The sequence below is a fragment of the Mesoplodon mirus genome (genome assembly GCF_964341445.2).
Source record: "Mesoplodon mirus genome assembly, chromosome: 10".
NCBI classification, from domain to species: Eukaryota; Metazoa; Chordata; class Mammalia; order Artiodactyla; family Ziphiidae; genus Mesoplodon; species Mesoplodon mirus.
Window position 1 is genome coordinate 91958782 of NC_138986.1, and position 19388 is coordinate 91978169.

The window sequence follows — 19388 nt, forward strand, 5'->3', positions numbered from 1 at the left end:
ATGGCACAGGGAAGTAAGACCTCCAGATCCGCGGATTCGGCGTCTGCAGATCCAACCAACGTCAGACCACACAGTGGTTGAATCTGTGGATACGGAACCTCAGATGTGGAAGGCCTATGGGATCCCGTTTTCTTAGTAAGCAGCCTTCTTTAAAAGAAAACTATTGCAAACATTTTGTTTAAAACTAAAACTGAACCAGGAAGGCATACTATCAAATGGACCTTCAGGTATTCCAAACTCAGTGATACACCCATTAACTCACCCACTTGAATTTTCATTGGCTGAGTCTTCTCCATTACTGAAACCGGTTCACTGGATGTCAATCCCTTCATGGCAGAAACGCTGATCTGGTATTCTGTGTCTGCTGAGAGGTCACGAACATTGAGTGTGGTCGTCTGAGGACCCACACTCAGAGCATGCTGTCGGCTTCCTGTGGTCATGGGTGTAAGGAGAACTTTATAGCCAGTCACTGGGCTAGGAGATGGATTCCAACTTAGCTTAATGTATTTTGATGAGACTTCCGTGGCAATCAAATTTGAAGGAGGTTCAACAACTACAAAATAACAAGCAGAAGAGTGATTAAAAACAGTGAGATGCAGCCCTGTTAATGAGGTCTTCATGTTTGCACCTCAATTTTCCTTATTCGGATTAATCATGAATGCATCAGGAAAAGTTCCCCAATCCCAGTCTCCCACTTCCACCTGTACCCATCAAACTGAAAGAGACTCAGTGCCTGAATTTTAATCAGGGAGATGAGAAGTTTAGGGAAAAAGAAGTCCTTGGAGAAATTAATAATAGGACATCTGATGCCTAATTCATTCTCTGGGACCAAGATTTTCCATTCTGGTTTTGGTATTACACTCATTGCCTTATTCAGGTACCAAAGGAGGCACTTGATGAATATTTGTTAAATCAATGACTTACTCAATGCTTTAGAAAGTTCTTCTCTTTTAATAGTAATATAAGCATAATAATGTAATATTTAAGATACTTTATAATATGCCAAGAAAGATAAAGAGTTCAGCAGTTCTTAAATGACAGGTTCTTATCATCTTAAGCAATTGTATTTCCACTTATTCAAGATAAGAAAAAAAGTTCAGCTTTGTTCATAATGCCACCAAACAGGGGTGAAACAATGGTTTACAACATGCATATTGACAAGCAAATACTGATAATCTAAAAATGTTCTATCCTTACTCAGTGTAGAACATATTCTTGTATTGGGCTGGCCAAAAAGTTCATTCGGGTTTTTCCATTAAGACGTTCCGAACGAACTTTTCAGCCAATCCAATACTTAGCAGATAACAAAGTATTTTAAGCTATTTCAGACCAAATCTTCAAAGTTTTAGATTTGCCAGTGGAATCAGTTTCCCAGAAGATATAGTTCTAAGTTTTTATAAGTCAGGCTGCAACTGTGGATGATAAAATATATACAAGGTTACTCACTATCTTCTCAAAAAGGCAGTCAGATGTAGTCCATAAAAATGATGCTTAAAGAAGTGAGAAGCAGTGGGAGGAAAGCAATGGATGTGCCAACTGGAAGTTTAGGCAAAGCTCTGGAGTGATGCGGAGACAGTGCTGGGGAGCAGAAGTCTCAGGAGATCGCCAGCAACAGAGAGAAGGCCCCAAAAATGACCGCGAACGCCTGCAACGCAGCCCACACCCCTTCCAGGGAGAGTTCAAACGGAGGCACAACCAAACTTTGGCCTAACCTCGCACACACACCCTAGTGAAGGTGAAAAACTTGAATGTTTTAAAAGACTGAGTAAAGAGAGGTTGACCAGGGGAAAGCTGGGCGGGGGTGGATTTTGTAATAAAGCAGGGCAAAAAATCAGACATTAGTCAGTAAAACAAAGAAAGAGATTCAGAGCCCATGAAATAATAAGAAGGAGTTCTGAAACAAATTAGAGCCAATGAACATTGCCAAAATACTTGGGGTTTGTAGATTAAAGAGTTTATATGATTGAAGATGTAGCTCTTTAGAACTTATCTTTAATCAGCTGTGAATTCTTAGGCTAAGAGGCGAACAATTATGGAAACTGTGACTTTTTAATATTCCAAAGGATGCTTATGAAATGTCTTTTCTCTCTCCCATGTATTTAAAAGCAATAACTGATAAAATGGAAGCATTTTCCAAATGTGGGAGGATCAAATTGACTGACCTTTGAAATATTCCTAAGAGCCCTGAAAACACTATGCAGAGTATGGTGATGGAAACTCTTTTCCTCCGCCATTTAATAGAAACAGAATGCTAAACTAAATGTCCCTCTGCCTGTGAAGCCATAACTTCTCTCAAGTAATGGAAGAGGGGGACACATGGGAACACCCAACAATTCACTCACCTTCTTCTCCACTGACCAATTCCCCAAGCTGGTCATCCACACCTGAGCACACCTGGGAGATGATCTCATTCTGAATATCCACAATCGCATCGAAGTTGGCCACGTTGAAAACGTGATTTAGTGAAGGTGTGGAGGCGATTTGTTTGAGTTCTTTTGCATCTGCAGCTTTAATGCCTTAAAAAAAAATAGGACAAAGATATGGGAAGGGAAATGTGGGAAGTAAAGACATTTTCAAGTCCTATTCAGTCATAAACTGGAATTGTTTTGCATCCTAATGAACGTGCAACTGTTGAAATGACAAGAGCATTTTCCCATTTCACGCAACATGGCCAAAGAGGCAAAGGACTGGTTGGTAAAACAGAGTGGGCTCTCATGCCAACCATGCCATCATTTGTCCCTGCCATCTGTAAAGATAAGACTTTTTCTCTTCCAGAGTCCTGAATGAGCTGGAACCCTCTGAATTCTTCAAGTGTTACATAAGAGAGGAAACATAAAAAACACTTAATGATAATACAAGGAGGATCTTTATTAGAATCATTGGCCCAGCATTCTTTGAAAAGCAGAGTGTTGACAAAGAATGTGAATACTGCCTTACTTAATGCATATGCTAAAGGAGTTACGTGAGAGAAATAGATAAGCAGGACTTTTACTCAAAAATGATTTGGGGCTTCCCTGGTGGCACAATGGTTGAGAGTCCGCCTGCCGATGCAGGGGACACGGGTTCGTGCCCCGGTCTGGGAAGATCCCACATGCTGCGGAGCGGCTGGGCCCGTGAGCTATGGCCGCTGAGCCTGCGCGTCCGGAGCCTGTGCTCCACAACGGGGGGGGGGGGGGGGCCACAGCAGTGAGAGGTCCGCGTAACGCAAAAAAAAAAAAGAAAGAAAATTGGTTTGGATTAACACTACACTATCAAATGCAGTAAAAACTGCTTTCCTTCCTTGAGAAAGAATCCTTCCTTGAGGAATCAACCCTTCATCTTCCTGCCATTAAGTATTAAAGTAGTTCTAAAATGAAAATACTTAACCAAACTTGACCTACCCAAAGAGAAGACTTCAACCCCAATACTTCGAAGCTCTCTTGCTGGAATTTCCACTTCGTCCTGGGATTTGCCATCTGTAATAATAATTGCCACTTTGGGAAAGCCAACTCTTGCTCCAGCAGATTCCGTGAAAGTATTTTTGATTAAGTAATCAATGGCTTCCCCTGAAATGAAAAAGAAATATGTTCAGTTCCTCGTGACACAATTTTACCAAAATCAAAAGCTATGGGATTACTTTCAACATTATTTAACATATGATAATTTGGGCAATCCATCATTTCTTTCCCAAATAGACATTTCATTTATCTTAAACGATACCACAATTTGTAAAAACATACCTGTCATCGTGTTGCCACCTTTGTATGGGATTTTTTTAATTGCAGCAAGCAGCTCATCCCGTTGATAGTACTGATTTAAGTTAAATTCCGTCCTGGTGTCAGAGCTGTACTGAACAACTCCAACCCTTGTCTTCTCTTCCCCAACGTCAAAAGCAGACACAAGAGCAGCAATGAAATCTAAAATGTACTTGAAATTATTTCTTCCCACACTCCATGAGCCATCCACAAGGAACACTAAATCAGTCCAGGCACTGACAGAGCATTCTGAAATACATGTGATATATTTTTTAAATGACACACTAATAAATCTATCTAGCATTAAGGAATACAAACTAACATGGCAAAAAGGTTGGCTCCTAAAATCATTTTGTTCATTAGAACTTTTCACCTTGTTCTTTAACCACAACTGACATGCACAAAAGAATGTAAAACTTTATTGGCACACATAGAAGCATTTTCAGTACCTTCGTGAACATGCATTTCTGCAACTATATGTCTTTAAACTGTTGTATAAGACATTGTGCAAGACCAGATACATATATGACCCATTCTCCAAGAGCCTGTGACCCAAGTATTGTTGCTATTGATTTGTCTATTTTTATAACTATATCCTCACTCTTTTCTCCAAGTAAAAACTATATAAAATATCTAGGAGACATACAAAAGAAATGTAAGCAAAGTGTTTTCATTCTTGGTATTCTGAGATCAATAAATACAAAACAATTGCTGTACCATTTAAGCAAATGCGGTAGGGTTGAAGAAAAGAGCAAAGCTTTTTTAACATTCTCCTGCATTTTACAATATAATTGTCTAAAGTTTGCAGCTGGTTAGTCTAGAGGGTTAATGGGGTCTTAACAGAAGTACCAACAAGCATAAATATGATGCAAAATAGCCATAATATCTTGTCCTAATTATCAAGGTATTTAAATTTGACAATTAAAACCTTCTTGTACTAAACAAAACGGGGGGAAAACATTTTCATTCAAAAGTAAAAATATATGTAGTACCCTTAAATCACTACAAATGCAACAACTGGCCTTTATAACCAAACGCATTTTTCCCTCTCTCTGTGGTCAGGTGGGGAGGGGGGAACAGGTTGGTTTTTATGAAAATCTGTATTCATAAGGCAAAGCTGAGTGAATTTTCTGAAGATATTTTTATCCCTGCAGTCAGTTGGTAGATAATAAGAGAAGTATATGGCTAGGAAGAGGAGGAAAGGTCCTGAGAAATTTGCAAGCCAGTATAACTGGCATGCCTAAATAATTTTTGCATACTATTTGATGGGCCAACTTAAGCCTACTGAAAGTCAATATTTAGAATAATGCTTTGATTTAGAATAAATATTGATGATTAAGGGAAAATATTTGCATTGTAACTGCATACTATAAACTTCACTTCAGATGATTAGACATCAAAAAGGATTATAAACAGTGATCTAGCAGGAAAAATTCAGGATAAAGGGAACTTCACATTCACAATCTTTTTATTGTTATCCTGAGTCATAAGTCCAATTTACAAGGTGGCAAAATTAGAAGTCCAAGAAACCCTTCAAGGCTCCATCTCAGCAAGTCACACAAAGCAGTGTAACACCAAAAGGGGCTAGAAGCCACAAAACCAGACAATAAAATTGCTTTCATTTGATTACAAATGCATCAACTTATCAGAGACGTTCTTATAGAGACTCTGGAAACGGTTACAACTGCACCAACTAAGCCCATGTAAACACTTTAGAAATAAGCATAACATATACAGAGACCTAGAAATACATTTTCATGGCAATGGAATTGCTGAAAACACTGTGAGGGCATCTCCCCTGTGGTCCAGCCTTATAGTTCCCATGTATCCCTGAGCTACCACCTATTTCTATAGTTTGTCTTTGAGAAAGGAGTTAAGTCCAGTGATGAGCTTTGTTTCTCACCTACTGCCAAAATCCTGCAGGGGAATTTGGACACACACAAATTTAAAACACTCCCAGTAAAAAGAATATTTAGTACATAGAATGAATGGTTAGAAAGTCAGAAAGTAGGTGTTATAACCACTTAGTCATACATTACTATTACATTGCCTGTACTTCTTGTAGATAAAGCTTACAGAAATTAATATAGGAGTGAGATCAAACTATGGACCTAGTTGGAACATCTCCTTTATATTACATTTATAAATTCTGCAAAGCCAAGCACAAATCTTAAGGGAAATGCTTACTTTGTATCTCTGTTTTTCCAGGTTTCTTCTCGCCTGGCTTTATCGGGCCACCTGTTTGAACTGAATCAAAACTTGATTATTACAAAAAGAAATGGACCCATACAAACACTTCCTAAGAAGAAAATAAGTACGTTGTCTTTCAAATGTATGGTCCATTCCCAGCTGGTCAGAGAATACAGCCAAATAAGCATTCCCTTGCAAATAAATTATTTTTAGGGAGATTTTAGATATATTTCAAGATAGATATTAACATAGTTGTCTGGCAAAGCCTAACGTTTTTAACAGTTTTCATTCATAATATTCCTGCTGTTTCCAGAGACCAGGATTATAAATCAGGAATGAATTATTCACAGCTACTAACATCTAGGATCACTGAAAGAATAGTTAATATGGATATAAATTAACTCTGCATAATAACAACTTAAATTTGAAAGTTGGAGAAATCTTCTGCAAAATATAAGGTATAAAAGTACTTTATATGTGTGCTTACTTGTTAATTGGCCTATAACTGGTACACTTTCTTCTACTTCATCATATGAAGTGATTGTCACCACATACTCTATTTCAGGTATAAGCTCTGTTAATAAAGTTTCAGTGGTACTAGCTGCAAGAGTAAATTCTTTAGTGGGCCCATCTGAAAATATAGAAAGAAAAACATCCATGCAACAAAACTTTTTTCACATATAACATAACATACACTCAAAATCTGAAAATTCAAAATATACATTTTTTTAGAATACCCAAACATTATTTTTTACTGCCTTCCAAAACAAACATTTTGAATTCTAGAAATTCAATAAATGGACTGGCATTGCCTTTACTTGTTACAGTCATATTCCATATTTGTTTGAGGACTCAAGTATTCCTCTAGATTAAAGATATACCAGAATATCAAACAGAAATCTCTCATTATTTTTGAATATTAATGGTAGATAACAAATTTTTTTATAAATGAGAGATAAAGCAGAAAATAATTTAATTTTAAATGATGCATTGGAGGAGAGCACTGAAAGAAAAAGAAAGGCTGAAAATCAACTCAAAGACAACAAGTCCCATAGGCTAAAAGGAACATCTACTGGGAAACAGCATCCTCTTCTACAGAAGTGCATCCTCCATACTCCAGCGGGGGATGGAAGCATACTCTAATGGGTAACCACGGTCCTCTGAATTGACTTAACTAGGTATCAAACATTTCAAGGTACAGTGTACTGAGCGTTTCCTTATATATTGACAATTATGTACTTCCTTCTAGATTATGATAATGCTCAATTCAATCAGGAAACACAGTAGTTCTTAGGGACTAAGTGACTTTTAATATTCTTAAACATATTAAATTTTCATCAAAACATAAATAATCAAAAAAGAAAATGCTCCAGGTTTACATGTGGAGCATTGCAGAACCCACCAGGGCCCCCATGGGAAAATAAGATACCAGGGCTCTGCTAGGTTGAATGGCCTCAGTGTCAGTTTTTAAAGTATAGGAGTCAGTCATTTCCAACATCTGGAAACCAGATGAACTCTTTTTCAACTGTTTTTCTGCTTTGGAATAAATGAAATAGTTAACGGCAAATATATTTGGGAAGAAAATATTCAAGGAATAAAAAGTAAATTCTTGATCACTTTTTAAGTTCTCAGATCATATGGGAGAAAAACACAGCTTCTCAATCCCCTGATAAATCAGCATTTTAAATCAGTGGTATTTTTTAAAGGCCACAAGTATGTAAACACAGCTCTGGTGCTAAGTCATGTTGACATCATCTATTGCTTCTGTCAGCCAATACAGACCTCTTCCTACCACTTGGCCAGTGCTAGTAAAAATGGTTATTTCCCCATTCCACATTAGAAATAAAAGTTAATCAACAGAGATGGGTTCTGCACACTTGGGCAACATCATGAATACTAAAGAAAACTTTTGAGAACAAGCAAAACAAGTTTCTTCTTTCAAAGACTCTTAGCCTTAGGATCTACAGAATCTATCTAGTAAATCGTTGTCTTCCATCATGGCAGTTCACCACCATCCCAGAATCTGTGTCCTGAGTACTGAAGTGTGCAGGACACTGGGCAATGTGTAACAACTCACTTCATCACTTGTCACTTGAAGTGCTGGACAGATTAAGTGATTCAAGAAGAATGTCAAGAAGTGATCATTCTATTTTATAAAAGCAAAGATTACCAGCAATATTCTGATCGGGGGGGAAAATGTCTATTTTTAGTAACAACAGCTTAGCACAGGAAACCAAGTTAATAAGGCTAACACTATAAAAATATAATAACGGGTCCTGGGCTGGAAATCTGGAGATCTGAGTCCACCAAATATCTTGCGACGTTAGGTAAACCCCTCAGGTTTTCTAGATCCTGGCTTCCTCATAATGAAATGGAAGGAGGGGAAAAGATCAGATTATATCACCTTTGATGTCTCTGACCTAAAATCCCAGCATCTCAAAACTTACCCGTTGTGGAGTCCACTGTTATTTTGAAACCCACAATTGGATCAGGTGGTCTTGCCCATGACATATGAACAGTATTTTCATCTATAATTTTAAAATTCAAGTCTGAAGGTGGGTCAACTGCAAGAGAGAGAGTTGATATCAGTTACATTTTCCAATGTCACAAAACGGTCAATTTAATTAATAAAGAATTGTGTTGAGCAAAGCTTACGAAAATTGTCTTTGCATAAATTTGTTTCCAACAAATATAAAAGATATCTTGTTGGACAAGAATAAAATTAAAAGCTGACAAGATGTGACAAAACATCAGAGAGTATACATATTACAGAAGACAGCACAAAACACTTTGGATTCTTGAGTTGCTTGGTCATCCAAGAATGGCCAGCAAAATCAAGCATAATAGAAACATATTTGGATACAAGTACATACAGGTACAATGAAATCACATATAATAACCACATATGCAAACAATTCACATAACAATTAAGGAACTTTCGATACATGCTGAGTGCATTTTGAATAAGCATGCCAAATCACAACCTGCTTACAACCACAGAGGTTAAGTGAGAACACTGACATAATACATTTTTCCATAATGTGGAAAAGAATCAATGATATTTTGGTTCATTCTCTGCATCATTGCCTTGTTATTAATTTTTGTTTGATAATTCTCAATCTGTGGCAGAGATGAAAAATGTATTTTAATAAAAAGGAGGAATCATGGGAAATTTAGCACTGTTATGTCTCACAAGGAAATATACATTTAAATGTATATTTGTATTCATATAGACCGATGTTCAAAAATAGTAATAAGGGATGTCAATCATTTATAAGTATATAAAGAGTGATATACAGATGTTTATAAAACTAACAAACATTCTGCCTGTTTACACCAATTTGCTGTACGTTTGCAAGGTGTAAACCAACCCTGTTATTTTCCTTTGCAGCAGGTATACTCCATACTAGAAGTGGCATTTTAAATTAAAATGCCAGTATGGTCCTTTACAAAACAATGGTTAATTATGAAAAGACAACATCAATGTATATTTATGGACATTTATTTACAGAATTTAAAGAAAATAGTGAGGAAGGATCAGCAATCTGAAGACATGACTGCGTGTAAATCTTGGAGAAGTCAATGACAGGACTAATTGAAAAGTACAGAAAGCAATAGTTTACATACAGAACTGTACAGCATCATGCATGTGTCAATGAAATGTTGACTTGTTTTTAGTTTCCCACAATGAATGAAAGCCTCCATGTACAATAGTCATTACACAAAGACATTCCAAAAATATTTTATAATGATATTCTCTCTGCAGTGTTCATGCCTCATCATGCAGCATTGTACTGACTCACTGTCAGTGCATGGTCGATGCATTAAAAATTATTACTCTTGAAGCAGGTCAACACAATAAGATGACTTTCCGCCATACTCTTCTTAAAGTGTTTCAGATTGAAAGTATTCCTTGTGAGTCAGAATTTTTGTCTCTGTTTTGAGAGATTACAGTCTCCTTTTAGGTTTTCCTAAAGGTCAATTGAACTAGAGCAGTAGCTTTGAGACATGAGTCATAGAATTTAACTGGGGTTAGGTATTTATGTAATATTAATAGCACATTTTAATGGAAATTATACAAATTAAGCAAATGTTTGCTTTAATGAACTGCTGCTTCCAACTGTAGGAGATGGCTTTTTTATTTTTATTGGATACGCTAGTAATGGAATGAATGTTATTTTCTTACTATCCATACACAGGCAGTGAGATTAGACTATTAATCTACATGCAGAGTTTAATTATTCAACATTCTGCTGTCTGTAACCATTTTGTGAGGTTTACTGGTAGTCATCACTTAGTATAACAAGCATGCAACAGATGTTAATAGGACAATAGGTATTAAGAATATCATTATAAAATATTGTTCCAGTAGCAATGGCTCAGGACAAATTTAATGCAAAGGCAGACACAACTGGCCTGAGCATGCTTTTAAAAAAATCAGTACATGGAAAAACAGTACCACCAACCTTGCAAGGAAATTGACCTGAAGCAGCAGACATTAGGTTAAAACTGCTGATGGGCTGCAGCAGCCCACCTTGTTGATTTCCAAATGCCCAGGATTCCAGAAAAACTGAAAGATTGACTGTTGGGAAAAGTCTTTAACATTTCAGAGGATTTTAAGGTGTTTATAGAAACTCAGATGTGGTACTTGGGGATCAAAAGTAGGAGAGCATGGTCGACCAGCATGTGTGCAACAGAGAGCCCTGTCCACTTTTCTTCTTGTCACTTTTATCACTTGTAAAACCTTTGAGGCTTGCCGTTCTGTTTATATATTTTGCTTGTTTGTTTCATGAAAAAAGATAATAAAGCAGGTGTGAGTGTGGACCCCTGTCAACTTGAATCAATGCGAAATGTATTTTCATTAACTTTGAAAATCTTTTATTTTATATAAAAATAATTCACAACTGCCCTTGCATTGTTACAAGCAGCGTCTATGCAGATGCCAGAATATTTCTAAGATGAACTACCTCCATAGGGATTATGATTGTAAAGAGTCATAGTTGTGTAGAATAAGAATCTGAATGAAGACAAATAGAAGTAAAATTATAAATAAATAAGATAGCAATCAGAAATATATTCATAAAACTGAATACTGATAGTGAAGAAATTAAAATTTTAAGTATTCATAACACTAGCAGTTTAAGTTCATATTTATGAATAATGCTTTTTGTTATCAAAAAGCTATGCTATGAAAGCTGCATTCTGCTGATATCTTCCTTAGATAAGTTGGCAGGATTTAGGACTTTTTAGGAATAATTATAGCTAGCATTTGCTGAGTGTCTCTTCTGTGACAAGCAGAGAGCTAGTCACTTTATAGATTGTCTCCTTCTTTTCTCATGGTCACCCAGAAGAGTTGCCTAATTATCCCTGACTAATGGGTGAGTCAGTGAACTTTGGAAGGGTTAACACAGCTAATAAGCAGCAAAACTTTGATCCCATAGTCTGACTCCAGAGCATACAGTTTCCTACCATACTGGCTTAAATGTAAAAAATAAGAAATATTTGAGTGAAAGATTAACTTTAGAAACCAATATTGATATGTATTTGCCCATTAAAATATACATAAGTATTTCTCTACTCTATAAAAAACCTTTATTTGATGCCTGGTCAACAATAAATATGTGCTATTCAGACATCTCCAATTCAGATACAGATAGAATTTGGTATATTAACTTTACAACTTGTTCAAGCAATTTTGAAACCAAAGTATCTACCTTGAAATATAATTATTTACAAAACATTGTTTTTAATTATGGCAGCCAAGAGGAAGACATAAAAGTTTACCCAGAGATGGATGGATGGATGGATGGATGGATGGATAGATGGATGGATGGACGGACAGGTGGGAGGAGATTAGTCTAGTAAGATTTGGCAAGTGTATAAAGTGTATTAAAGGTAAAGGAAAACTGAGAACACACTACTAAAATATCATCTTGATGAACTAGTAAGACCTTTAGTCTAATCTTTGTGATAGCAACACTGAGAAGGGTACTACCTTAATGGCAGAAACATTGAGAAGTGCACAAAGTGTGGTTTTACTATATTCAGTATGTATTAGTTTAAATTTTCCGTCCAAAGCTAGTATAAATTTAATGATCTCTGCCATGATACAGATACTCATTTCATCTGTGTTTATAAGATACCAAAAATAAGCAGTTGAAAAGTTAATCTTTTAGACAAGTAATAAATTATTCTGTACAGATTACAAAATGCATCCTTTCATGAAACTGACTGGGTTGACCCATTTTCAAGCAAGAAAGCAGCACAGTGTGGGCAAACTAGCACAAAACTGGGACTAGAAGACCTGGGTTTTGTCTATGCCTTGTCCCTAGGCAATCAGGTTAGTTGACTGAGTTATTCAGCTTCTCTGGTCCTCATTTTCTCATTTGGAAAATGAGACAATTAGAATAGATGATCTATAAGTTCCCGTCGAGTTTGAAATTTCTGTTAGAACATAAGTTAGACACAGGATTATAGAAATATACATTAATTAGCCTCTTAACCTAGACGTAAGATAATTAAAGCTTATGACTTCAACTCACTCATGAATTAAAAATATTCAATCGTTCATTATATATTATGAACTACAAATCAGACTTACTAAAATTACAACTCTATTTTTTACAAAACATATGTTCATCTCAAATTCTAGATTAACTAGAAAGGTGTCTAATTCTCAGGGAACACTGGCTATTAATCTTTAAATGTAAAGTGTTAAATTTTCTAAATGGCAGTTTACATACTATATGATACAGGAACCAAAAATAAGTCACACATTCTAGATCTTACAGACCACTGGCCAGGTTATAAGGTTAATAAAGTCTATGCTGTAGCTAAAAATTACAAATATTAAAAGCAAAAAAAAATCATTTTCACTCTTATTTCTATGGAACAAATACTGTATTATGAAAAATAAAGTTCCTTGTATAAGTAGGTAGAAGAAAACAACATGACAAAGGTGGTACCCCTATCAAAAAGGAGCAATGCAAAAAGTGAAGGCCAAAACCTTTTAATTAAAGGTATTGAGCTTTCAACATATTAAAAAAAGTAAGTAGAAATTGACTGGAAAATAGTATGAATACAAGAGTATAAGTATGAGTTGCAAAAGGGAAAGAAAAGTAGCAATGGCTACTTTTTTTTTAATGTACCCTTTTTTTTTAAACATCTTTATTGGAGTATAATTGCTTTACAATGGTGTGTTAGTTTCTGCTGTATAACACAGTGAATCAGCTACACATATACATACATCCCCATATCTCCTCCCTCTTGCATCTCCCTCCCACCCTCCACAATGGCTACTTTTGAACTAAGATCAAAATAACATATCAAGAAGCAGGGCTGCGAGTTGAATTTGTGAAATGTGCCATCAGAAATACTTCAGAGAAATTCTGTTTGCAGCCCATTGTCCCCAGAAAGGCCTTGGCCACAAACTTTGTTAGCCCTTCCCAGGCTCCTGGGGCTACTTAGTAATTAACACCCGAGTTTGCTGTCCAGTACTGGAGCCACGAACCACACGTGGCTATCAAGCACTTGAAATGTGGCCAATCCAGATGAAATGCGCTACAAGCATAACATACATACCCAATTTCAGACTGAGTTACAAAGAATGCAAAATATCTTACTAATAACTTTTATATTGATTACATGTTAAAATGGTAATATTATGGATATATTAGGTTAAGTGAAATATGTTATAAATATTAATTTCTCCTGTTTCTTTTTCCTTTTTTAGTGTCATAACCAGAAGATTTTAAGTTACATATGTGGCTTGCATCTGTGGCTCACAATCTATTTTTATTTGACACTGCCAAACTAGAATAAGGCCCCCTCCAAGTAATAAATCTTACAAAAGGATCACTATTAAATGCTGGACTAAGGGGGTGAGAGACAAGAAGAGAAACAGCTTAAGAAAGCAAAAGAAAGAGCTGTATAATGTGGAAATAAATACAAATCTAAAAGATAAATTATGAGAAATACGGAAACAATCAGTAATGTAGAGTAAAATGTTCTTTTCAACTGCACTTTGCTAACCAGCCATTATCCAATTCAGAACTGATTTTTTTCCATTTGCATCATTTCCAACCCAATTCTTGTCCTAAGAATTCTCAACCCTTTCTGATTTTCAAATAACTATTTTCTTAATGAGCAATAAATATGCCACTTTAGTGAATTATCTAAAAATATCTTTAGTAGGGCTTCCAGAAGTTCCTCAAGTGAAATTCCTTCCTAACAACGACATAGAAAGGAACATTAAAGTCAATCTCATCTGAATATTACTCCACAGAGGCCACTCTGAAAAGCCTCTACATTCATAAAGTATTAATCAGATAAGAAGAGCCAGCAAGTTTCCCTCACTTTTCTGAACAAGCCATACATTTTGAAGACTCTCTGCTTTGCCCAATCTTAGGCTTTTGTACCTGCAGTCTCGAACTAGAGAATCAAACACAATAGAAAGTTCTTGAAAAGCTCAGTGTGGTCATGAAACAACTCTACTTCCCCACAGCCTCTAAGAAACACAAACCCCCCGCCCTACCCCCCTTCCACACTGACCCACACAGAAGTATTGCTATTCTCCCTTAATTTCATGGGGGGGGGGGCATTTCTGCATTGGAAAAAAGTATATATTTTTTAAGATGTCTTTTATGGTATTACCCCATTTACCTTGCAGAACAATGAATCTAGTTTATCAGGTCTCCAACGATAACTGAGAGGACACAGAAGCCCCTCTTGGGTCAATATACGGAAAGGGCTTGTTCCGCGAATGCTGAGAAAGGAAGGCATCAAGTGCACACCGCAGCAAGCCTAAAACAAGGTTAAAACTCTAGCAGAAGTCCTTCGTTTTCCAAGGGCTGGAGCGTACTGAGCCGTTTTGCAGACCCTGAGGCCCTGAGACCCATCTCCGAGCCTCTGACCGACTCCGCACTCAGGTCTGAAGCTGAGGGAAGGAGGGAGGGGTAGGTGGTGCCCAGCTTGCCAGGCGCCCGCTAGCTTCCTAGCTTGAGAACCTTGGCCCAGACCCAACCTGTTCGCGTGGGGCTGGGCCTGGGCTTGGGCTACGGGTCTCGTAGCCCAGCGAACCAAACAGAGACAGCGGCGACCTCGGGCCGCGAGAACACACCCCGCGTCCCGGACCTCTGCTGGCCCGCCAGCCCCCTGCGCGGTTGGGCTGCTACCCCATTTGCCTGCACCGCCCGCCTAGCCGACTGGACTCCCCACAAAACACACAGACGCGCAGAGCCGGCGCTGTTGGAGTCTTTTATTGCGTGCTGTCACCGAGGTCGCAGTCCCGAGCCAGGTGCTACCCAGCCACGCGCACGAGCGAGCGCGCCCGCGCTCCGGGGCTCCTGGGTACCCCCCGGAGGTGTTCGTCCCGCAGAGCTGGGTGCAGCCGTCGCCCCCTCCCGGACGGCTGGTCCTCTCGGAAGGCGGCCGTGTCGGTGGCAGTGTGGACAGCACACCGCAGAGACCAGAGCAAGGAGGGCACACAGCACTGTACGGAACGGCTTAAGCAGAATACGAAAGAGCGGGACCTGAGAGCTGGGAAACGGACAGACCTCAGAGAAGGGGGCGTTCCTCCGAAGGAGAGAAACCCCGGGAGAACACACGAAGCGCGGGGAGAAACAGAGCAAGCAACAGAGACAAGAGAGATCTATCTGCTTCTTTCCTTTCTAGAGTTCTGCATGGTCACGGGGGAGAAGGAGGGAAGAGCCTTTTACCTTCTGCCTCAATGGAAGACAGGAGCAGGGCCGCGCCCAGGGCGGCGAGCGCTGGGGGAAGCCTGGTCCGCATGCTCGGCCTCGGGGCTCACAGCCGCATGAAGGGATCTGCGGGAGGAAGCAGTGACGGCGTCAGAACCGGGTCCGGGCAGGCCGGGAGCCACGTTAGAACTGGAGCCTGGACCCGGGCCAGGCCCCGACCAGATCTGCCTTAATAACCATAGGGCCCAGACCAGCATATAATGCGCCTATTGTGAAGCAGTGTAAGTCAAGTTCATCTGCCGCAGTTTAATCACGGAAGGGAGTTCAAGTTTAAAGAGGGTCCTGTTTTCCTGGAGGCTGGTCCACGCCCCACATAACTCCATCCCCCTGGGTGATGGCTAATTCAGAGGTCATCTTTTCCCTGACTCAACCAAATGCCTCTTCCAGCTGGGGGTTTTATTTGGCCAGCCGTTTTTTCCTAGCTGCTGAACTCTTTAGGTAACGGTACTTTAGTGGTCTCAGGGTAATTTGGAAGAGTATAATAAACCTCTTTTACTCTCTTTTTTTCTTCGTTTTGTTCTGCCTACAATTATGCAGCTCTTGAAGGTCTGACATGGATTATACAGAAATATGTACAGACCAAGAGAAACTTGACCCCCTGCTAGCTATGTTGTCTTCACAGCTGATAAATCTTTTACTCAAGATGAGGGAAAAAAACAACTCTAAAATACATAATAAAAAGGGAAAGGCAATACAAGAGACAGCGCACTCTTTCCTGTCTTCCCAGGACATGTTTTAATAAAATTCTCAGTAATAATTAATCTTCTCATTTAACTGTTCATTTATTCCAGAAGGTTACAGGCTTATATGCTCAGGAGGAGAATACATTCTACACTGATTTTTCTTGATTCTGTAACTAGGTTATTAATTCTTTAAAGACAAATAGTCTTATTCGTCTTTTGTGGTTCCCAGCACACAGTAGGTGCCTAACCCATGTCAGTAGAAGGAAATCTTCCAAAATATTCTAAGGTCCAATTCAGAGACAAAAGCTACTAGCAACGGACTTAAACGTGGGGGACTGCCAGAAGCAAAACCTAAAAAGAGAATTGATTCTGAGGTACATAAATGATTGTAAGGTAACACACCAGGCCTCCGTGAAAAAAGAAGTCATGCTTGGGAATCCAAAAATGAGCCAAAGGTCGAGCCCTCTTTGAGAGAAGAAACTGACAGCCTCCAACCATGTCTTTCCAAATTATTGGCACAATGTATTAGGGCAGCTTTCCTGGGCCTGAGTGTAAACTGCATTTTAAATGGCTGATGAACAGGCCTTCCAAATTGCCCGGAGCTCCTTTTTATGAAGCCAAGATTAAACTTTTGTCGCTGCTCTGGGGATCCAAGAACTCTAGCAATTTCTTTCCTCCTAATGAACAACTGTTTGACATTTCTAACCCTTTTCTACATCAGTGAAAAGCAAGAGGTGAGACTGGCCCATTGTCCCGTCATCTGGCCTTAACTTTGCTATAATAATTTCCAACTCAGTTGGCAGTCATGCTCGAGAAAAGTTAAAGGCTGACAGTCGACCCACCGAAAAACCGTGCGCTGCCTTTTTTTTTTTTTTAACCTCTGCCCTAGCTACAAAAACCTGAGTAGTGGAAGGGCTATTGCCTGGGTCTAGAGCGCCACCTATCGGCTACCTGACTCAGCGGCACAAGGAATCATGTCTCGCGGTTATCTGAACATAGAATCAGTTCGGCCAGTCAGCCAGGCATTCCACACCTATGTTAAAAAAAAAAAAAAAAAGTTTTCTCTCCTTTTAGCCAAAATATTTATATGAATGTTTAGCAGCACTTCACTGAGCACTCTCAGACATAAAATCTGAAAGCGGCCGCCCCTACGTGGCAGCGATTCCCTCACTTCACCCACATGAATGAATACGAGTCAATTGCGGGGGTGGGGAAAGGGGTAGGAGACTTACGGGATTCATCTCCTCCTGCCAGCTCGTCCCCTCCCCCCTCTCCGCTGGAAAAGGCCAATTCCTTTAACTCCCTTGTCAAGTTAAAAAAGGAAATGACACCCTCACCCCTACCCCGCGGGGCGCCTCCAGATCCCCTGCGCGTCCCCCACAGCGACCTTGACATTCGTTACCCAAGGACCGAGTTTAGCGCTCATTTCCTTTCTTGCCCCGTCCCTCCCCAGCGTTCCAGCACACTTCAGAAGGCCACATACTCTGGGGTGAGTTGGGGGGAAGGGGTCCCGGAAAGCCCCGAGAGGACCACCGGCGGGTCCCTACGGGTGCCTGCTTTGCTGTACCTCTTCTGCTGCCTGGCTACAGTCCCCGCTCCGTAAATAACTCTCTGATCCCTACCCTCTTTGGATATGGGATGGGAACTCCCCCAGAGTTTCCACGACCCTGAGTAGAGCGTCCACCTACGCGCTGAGGGGGAGAGGTCGGGGGAGGGAGCTGTCTCCAGAAGCTGGATAAAGTCGGCCAAAGCTGAGTCCCCGAGAGCTGAGCTGACCCTCCATGTGGGATGCTTTGAAAAACAGAGAAGGGAGCCAGATCACTCGCCCGGGAGTCTGTCTCCGGATGCCACACACACCGACGCAGCCTCGACGAGGGGCAGAGCCCTCCGCCGGCCCTGCAAAGAACTCCGCGCCGTGCGTCGCCAAAACACCTTCCCTGCGCGCGCGCGTCACCGCGGCAGCCGCGAGGCCCTGAGGGACTGGCGGCCCCGGGACCCGGCGCGCCCTGCGTCAACTTCAGCGAAGCAGCTATAGACGAAATCCCTGCACGCTCTGGCACATCGAACGGGGTGCTTTGCGCGCGCACAGCCTCCCTGCATCAGCTCTTCAGAAAACCTACAGCTCTTTCCCCCTCAATGACTCAGACGAATCACAAAAAGCTCAGCATACCCGGCAGATCTCAGGCACAAGCCCAAACGGTCCCCGCTCGGGCTCCTTAGTGGCTTAGAACCGAGCAGGGAAGAGGCTAGAAGCAAGTGTCCCTAGTTCTCTTTGGAAGGGACGAGGTGACGGGGCCGGAAGCCTGACCGACCTGAGGCGGTGGTGACCGAGGTAGAGGCGGCGATAGCGGCTTCCCGGCGTCGTTAGAAGCCGGCCCTCGGTGTGGCCCCCGCGCGCCCCGGCAATCGGCGCTGCGCTCCGGGCGCACCCGGCGGCTGCCCGGAGGTGGGCAGCGGCAGGGCCACCGGCGCGGACGAGGAAGAGAAGGAGGATCCCGGGCGGAGAGGCGGGCGCCGCAGGGCAGGCGGAGACGGCCCGGGACCGCAGCTGCCTGCGCGCGGACGCGTCTGGAGCGGCTCGCCTTCGTCGAGTGGGAAGAGGCTCCGCGCCGCGGGCTACTTAATAGAGGGCTGTTCCCAGCTCTCAGTTTACTCGGTTACGAAACGCCTGAGAAGGTGGACGGCTGCCACGGGGTGATGTATGCTCCTCCGGCGGTGAAGGAGGTCTACTTTTGGGAACGTGTGCATACTTCGAGCATTCCTTCTGCGTGAGGTGGCGATCGCCGTAGTAGCGGTGCCCCGCCGGGGAGGAGGGAGGGGGGCAGGGAAGGGGGAGGAGGAAGCGGGGAGGGGGACAGCCGCAGCCGGGTTCACTGCCAAGGGAATCCGCTCACTCCTCCGCTTGGGGCGGGCGGGGGAGCTCGGGTTTCCCTCTCCGTGCGATTTTCTCCAATAAATTTATTTTTCTAAATTAAGAACGACGGGAGGGAAGTAAGCGGCTCTCGTTTTCAGAACTGCGGGGA

The 19388-nt window shown here is 41.0% G+C and overlaps 1 protein-coding gene across 4 annotated transcripts in view; it reads right to left on the bottom strand.

The window, feature by feature from the left end:
• Positions 1 to 19044, bottom strand: part of COL12A1 (collagen type XII alpha 1 chain) — a 115470-nt gene extending 96426 nt beyond the window's left edge. For 2 of the 4 annotated variants that reach the window (XM_082633346.1, XM_082633345.1), the window contains exons 1-9: positions 18678 to 19044; positions 15641 to 15748; positions 8372 to 8488; positions 6412 to 6555; positions 5922 to 5981; positions 3720 to 3983; positions 3381 to 3545; positions 2343 to 2516; positions 263 to 553 (exon numbers count right to left, since the gene is read on the bottom strand). In XM_082633346.1, coding sequence (XP_082489472.1) covers positions 263 to 553; positions 2343 to 2516; positions 3381 to 3545; positions 3720 to 3983; positions 5922 to 5981; positions 6412 to 6555; positions 8372 to 8488; positions 15641 to 15713 — 1288 coding nt within the window. In that variant the 5' untranslated portion in view covers positions 15714 to 15748; positions 18678 to 19044. The remainder of the gene's footprint in view (positions 1 to 262; positions 554 to 2342; positions 2517 to 3380; positions 3546 to 3719; positions 3984 to 5921; positions 5982 to 6411; positions 6556 to 8371; positions 8489 to 15640; positions 15749 to 18677) is intronic. The other 2 variants (XM_082633347.1, XM_082633348.1) reach the window with 2 other exon arrangements.
• Between the last annotated feature and the right edge of the window lie 344 nt (positions 19045 to 19388).